At 39.0% G+C, this 5,704-nt stretch overlaps 1 protein-coding gene across 2 annotated transcripts in view; it reads right to left on the bottom strand.

The window, feature by feature from the left end:
- CMPK1 (cytidine/uridine monophosphate kinase 1) overlaps positions 1–5,704 on the bottom strand; it is a 39,894-nt gene that overhangs the window by 10,198 nt on the left and 23,992 nt on the right. Inside the window, exon 2 of one of the 2 annotated variants that reach the window (XM_017510087.2) lies at positions 301–447. The exons of the other annotated variant lie outside the window; for it this stretch is intronic. Coding sequence (XP_017365576.1) covers positions 301–447 — 147 coding nt within the window. The remainder of the gene's footprint in view (positions 1–300; positions 448–5,704) is intronic. 2 annotated transcript variants of the gene reach the window in all.

Here is a 5,704-nt window from a genome sequence, read left to right as displayed (position 1 = left end):
GTAGAGACGGGGTTTCACCATGTTGACCCGGATGGTCTCGATCTCTTGACCTCGTGATCCACCCGCCTCGGCCTCCCAAAGTGCTGGGATTACAGGCTTGAGCCACCGCGCCCGGCCTAATTTTTTTTTTTTTTATAGAGATGGAGTTTCACTAGGTTGTCCAGGCTGATCTTGAATTCGTGGCCTCTTGCCTTGGCTTCCAAAAGTACCAGGATTACAGGCATGAGCAACTGCCTGGCCAAAAGATGAATTTAATTTCTTGCTGATTTGAACTGGTTGGCATTCACACTCCTTACTTACCCTCTTTAATAAACTGATGGTTATCTCAACTGGTACAATCTTTCCTTCTTTAATGTACTTTTCAATAAGTTCACCATACTGTGAATCTGGGTTCTTCCTTTCATCACGAAGCAGCTCTCCTGCAGAAAGGTGTGTGTAGCCGTATTTCTGAAAGAAGCACACATAGGAAAAATATCAGAGTTCATTCAACCCAGTGGGAGGACTATACATTTTTTTCCTTTGTGTTAATTTTTATGTTCTATTTTTTCTACAATAAACAAGTTTTGCTTGTATATTAATAAAAATTTAATAGATTTTACATAATCCATTTTGCTTAATGATATCTTTATTCTTCATAGTTATAATGTTCATATATCTCGACATCATACCAAAATTTATCTAACTATTGAAGGCATTAACTAACATCAAAATATCTGCTTTCTTAAACTCTACAAGTCCAAATTGAACTCATCACTATCTATACAAAACTCATTCTTCTGTTTTCTTCCCCTTCTCAGTCAACAGTACAAGTCCTACCTCTTCCATGAAATCAGCTTTCTTGACCACTCTGGTAAGTGGTCACATAATCAAATAGTATCTTAGAATATTACTGTCTCTCCATCTAGATCAGTATCTTCCTTGCCATTTTTTGGAGACAGAGTCTCACTCTGTTGCCCAGACTGGAATACAGTGGTACGATCTCGGCTCACTGCAACCTCTGTCTACTGGGTTTAAGCAATTCTCCTGCGTCAACCTCCTGAGTAGCTGGAATTATAGGCATACACCACCACACCTGGCTAATTTTTATATTTTTAGTAAAGACGGGGTCTCACCATGTTGGCCAGGCTGGTCTCAAACTCCTGACCTCAAATGATCCACCTGCCTTGACTCCCAAAGTGCTGGGATTACAGGCGTGAGCCACTGTGCCCAGCCCATTTCCTACCTTTATATTTGCAATGAGTGGTCTCAACTGTAAATTGGGAACACAGATACCTCTAAGTTTGTGGTTATAATTAAATGAAATAATGTACATAAACTGACCACCATAAAGCCTGACACCTAATAGGGATAAAGGACATCAATTACCTCCTTTCCATCATAAAGGTACTTATATAATCTGGAAGAATTTTTATGTCATCGTGTGTGTGTGTATGTGTGTTCACTTTAATGGTTTTGAAAGAAAATCCAACCAAGAGAGTTTAATCCCAGCACTTTGGGAGACTGAGGAAGGAAGATCACTTGAAGCTAGGAGTTCAAGACCAGCCTGGGAAACATAGCAAGACGCTGTCTCGACAAAAAATTAGCTGGGTATGGTGATTCATGCCCGTAGTCCTAGCTACTCAGGGCTGATGCAAAAAGACTATCTTAGTCTGGGAATTTGAGGTTGCAGTAAGCTGTGATTGCGCCTCTGCCCTCCAGCCTGGTGACAGAGTGAGACCTTGTTTCAAAAGATGAAAAAAAAAAAAAAAAAAAAAAAAAAAAAGAAAAGCTGCTTCTTCCACATCAACTTATAAGTTCCTTTCTATTAAATCAAAAGAACCACACAATCAATTTAAAAAATGCTTTTACTCTCAAATATTAAGACACCAAGATAACTATACTTATTGCTCAGTTACAACAACCATCTCATCCCAAATTCTTAAGACTCCCTCAATGGAGTTTTCATTTTAAATAGGTATACAATAAATCTGTGATAAATTAAATGTTATCTTTAACTTCAATGTTAAGATTTGAGGCAGCCCACACTCTCAACCTCCTTTTTAAAGAGTGTTTCAATCGCACATTTCACAAAATCCAACTCTTTCAATTACTCAGATTACAGTGAGTTTTCTGTTTTTGGATTACAGAGGCAATATATATTCTTCGCTCCTTTTCTCATTCCCGAAATTGTTGGTTCAATTTGTTCTTGCTTACTAAATAGTAAGTTAACAGTAAAGTAGTCAGCAAACGAAAAGAAAACTCTAGTTTATTTGCTGACTAAAATTGGGAATAAAGTTTGATGAGAATAAACAAAACCCTAATATATCCATGTCTCTCTCAGTCATACAGGACCTTCCATTAGAAGAAATGACCAGGCTGGGTACAGCGGATCATGCCTGTAATCCTAGCACTTTGGGAGGCTGAGGCAGGAAGATGGCTTGAACTCAGAAGTTCAAGACCAGCATAGGCAATATAGACCTCATCTCTATTAAACTTCTTTTTTTTTAAAGAAAGAAAAGAAGAAGAAAAAGAAATGATCAAAAGTATATGTTATTAAAGTTTTTGTTTGTTTGTTTGTTTGTTTTTTAACTCCCATTGGGCCAAGCACGGTGGCTCACGCCTGTAATCTCAGCACTTTGGGAGGCCGACGCGGGCAGCTCATGAGGTCAGGAGTTCAAGACCAGCCTGGCCAATATGGTGAAACCCATCTCTACTAAAAATATAAAAATTAGCCGGCGTGGTGGCACGCACTTGTAGTTCCAGCTACTCGTGAGACTGAGGCAGGAGAATCACTTGAACCCAGGAGGCAGAGGTTGCAGTGAGCCGAAATGGCACCACTATACTCCAGTCTGGGCGACAGAGCGAAACTGTCTCAAAAAAAACAAAAACAAAAACAAAAAACGCCCATCATTTACAAAAAATAGAATTAAGTACAAAATTGTTTAACTCTTTAAACTCATTTTCAAATTATTTCTACACCATTATAAATGCTCACTTTAATCATTAAGTATACACCAACTTCTGAAAGTTGGATAAAGAAAGGACCTTATAAAAAATGAAGTGTGACCTACTTTCCCACTTACTATATACACTTTTTGAAAAGCATTTTGCAACAACTGTCCACAAAATTTTATGGCAGCTTCATTTCCCACTGTTCATTTTGGCTTCTACTTGGAATTCTCTGCTTGCCGGATGCTCTACTCTGGTCTAGTGATTATAGCATATGGTAATATTGAATAAATGCAGAGACAAACAGTACTAAACAATGGCAAATGCTCAGTGAAACACCAACAATATACCGAGGACTCTGTAATGCTCTCCTGTATGAATATATACATTTAGAAGCCCGGTTAGCAATTCAGAAATTAGAACACACAGTTTGTTTCTTGACATGGCAGAGCTCAATTCTGCAAGCTTTATATTTCATTAAAATGGGTGTTGGGTCTTATATAACTTTACACGATGGCTGACGCCTGTAATCCCAACACTTCGTGAGGCCAAGGAAGGAGGATCACGTGAAGCCAAGGAGGAAGATCACTTGAGACCAGGAGTTTGAGACCAGCCTGGGCAACATAGGGAGACTCTATATGAATAAATTTTTTTTCTTCTTCATTTTGCAGTGTGTTTTTTTCCAGGTGCTATTAAATCTATGAATACTTTTTTTAAAATTAGCTGGGTGTGTTAATGTATGCCTGTGGTTCCAGCTACTCAGAAGGCTGAGGCAGGAGGATTGCCTGAGCCTGGGAGATTGAGGCTGCAGTGAGCCATGATCATAACACTGCACTCCAGCCCAGGCAGCAGAGTGAGACTGTATCTCAAAAGGATAAATAAATGAGAAACTCATTGGAAATTGTAGATATATACAAAAGATATTTTAAAAAATAATTTAGCTGGCATGGTAGCTCCTGCCTATAATCCTAGTGCTTTGGGAGGCCATGTTGGAAGAGCTGCTTGAGGCCACGAGTTCAAGACCAGTCTGGGCACATAACAAGACCTTGTCTCTACAAAAAAAAATGTATTTTTTGTTGTATTTTATTACTGATTGATTGAAAAGGGGTCTTGCTCTTTCACTCAGAGTGAAGTGCAGTAGCACAATCACCGTTCACTGCAACCTCAACCTTCCAGGTTCAAGCGATCCTCCCAGCCTCCTGAGTAGCTGGGACTACAGGAATGTGCCACCACACCCGGCTAATTTTTTAAAATTTTTTATAGGATGCAGTCTCACTATGTAGCCCAGAATCGTCTCAAACTCCTGGCCTCCAGCAATCACCTCACTTCTGCCTCCCAAAGTGCTGGAATTACAGACATGAGACACAGCACGTGGCCTCTACAAAAAATTTTTTAAAAAATTTAAATGATAACAATTATACCGTTTGTCAAAAAGAAAAAACAACTTTACCTGCAAAGTCCAAGGTAACAAAGAATTCAAATGAATATAAAGATGTCAAACCTATATACACGTGCCTCACTTTCTCATCCACATTCCATTTTTGTAGATTCTCTATTTACCAATTTTTTTATACTATATTTTTCTGGATTTTGCTAATAATGCTTTCCTCTTACCACAGTTTCAGCAACAAAAAAGCAACTATCACTTATATATAAGTTATTATAGTATTTTAATAATGCTAGACTTTAAAGATGATATTTTCAAAGTATTCTGCTGTCATTAAAGTTTCAGTCACTGAAGCCAATTTTGAGGAAAGCAATAATAGATATTTTCCAGCCTTAACCAAAACTTTTCCACATTCTCTGAAATTTCCTTGCAATTAAAACCCAGTGGGTAACTAACAACAGTCTTAAGAGCAACATTCAAAACCACAGCAACTTACAAGTACTATAACTACAATTACAAGCTAGTATTCAACTAAAAATAGTTTTTTTTTTTTTGTTCAGACAGTCTCATTCTGTCACCCAGGCTGGAGTACAGTGGCACCACCTCTGCTCATTTCCACCTCCACTTCCCAGGTTCAGGCAATTCTTGTGCCTTAGCCTCCCACGTAGCTGGGATTACAGGTGTGTGCCACCACACCTGGTTAATTTTTATATTTTCAGTAGAGACAGGGTTTTACCATGTTGGCCAGGTTGGTCTTGAACTCCTAACCTCAGGTGATCTCCCCACCTTGGCCTCCCAAAGTGCTGGGATTACAAGCGTGAGCCACCGTGCCTGGCCTAAAAATAGTAATTTTCTTGTGACAAATGTATAAACTCAGTTCATTTAGAGTAACTGCTTAAAATTTTAACTTAAATTTCTCCTTTAAGAAGTTGAAAAACAAGCTGCGCATGGTGGCTTACACCTGTAATCCCAGCACTTTGGGAGGCTGAGGCAGGCAGATCACCTGGGGTCAGGAGTTTGAGACCAGCCTGGCCAACATGGTGAAACCCAGTCTCTAGTAAAAATACAAAAATTAGCCAGATGCGATGGCACACACCTGTAATCCCAGCTACTCAGGAGGCTGAGGCTGGAGAATCACTTGAACCTGGGAAGTGGAGGTTGCAGTGAGCCAAGATCATGCTACTGCACTCCAGCCTAAGTAGCAAAGTGAGACTCTGTCTCAAAAAAAATAAAAAATAAAGAAGTTGAAAAATAATAACCTTTATGGATCATGCACTAAGATTTGGAGGGAGAAAAAAACACCATGTTCTCAACAAGTACAAAACGACACTCTACTTTACTACAACTAGGCAAATGTTGACAACTTTATGGGATCAAATCTCAAACCAT

This window comes from Cebus imitator, unplaced genomic scaffold, assembly GCF_001604975.1.
Source record: "Cebus imitator isolate Cc_AM_T3 unplaced genomic scaffold, Cebus_imitator-1.0 Scaffold430, whole genome shotgun sequence".
Classification (NCBI taxonomy): Eukaryota; Metazoa; Chordata; class Mammalia; order Primates; family Cebidae; genus Cebus; species Cebus imitator.
Note: the sequence above shows the minus strand (reverse complement) of the source record. Positions and strands in the feature narration are given on the sequence as shown.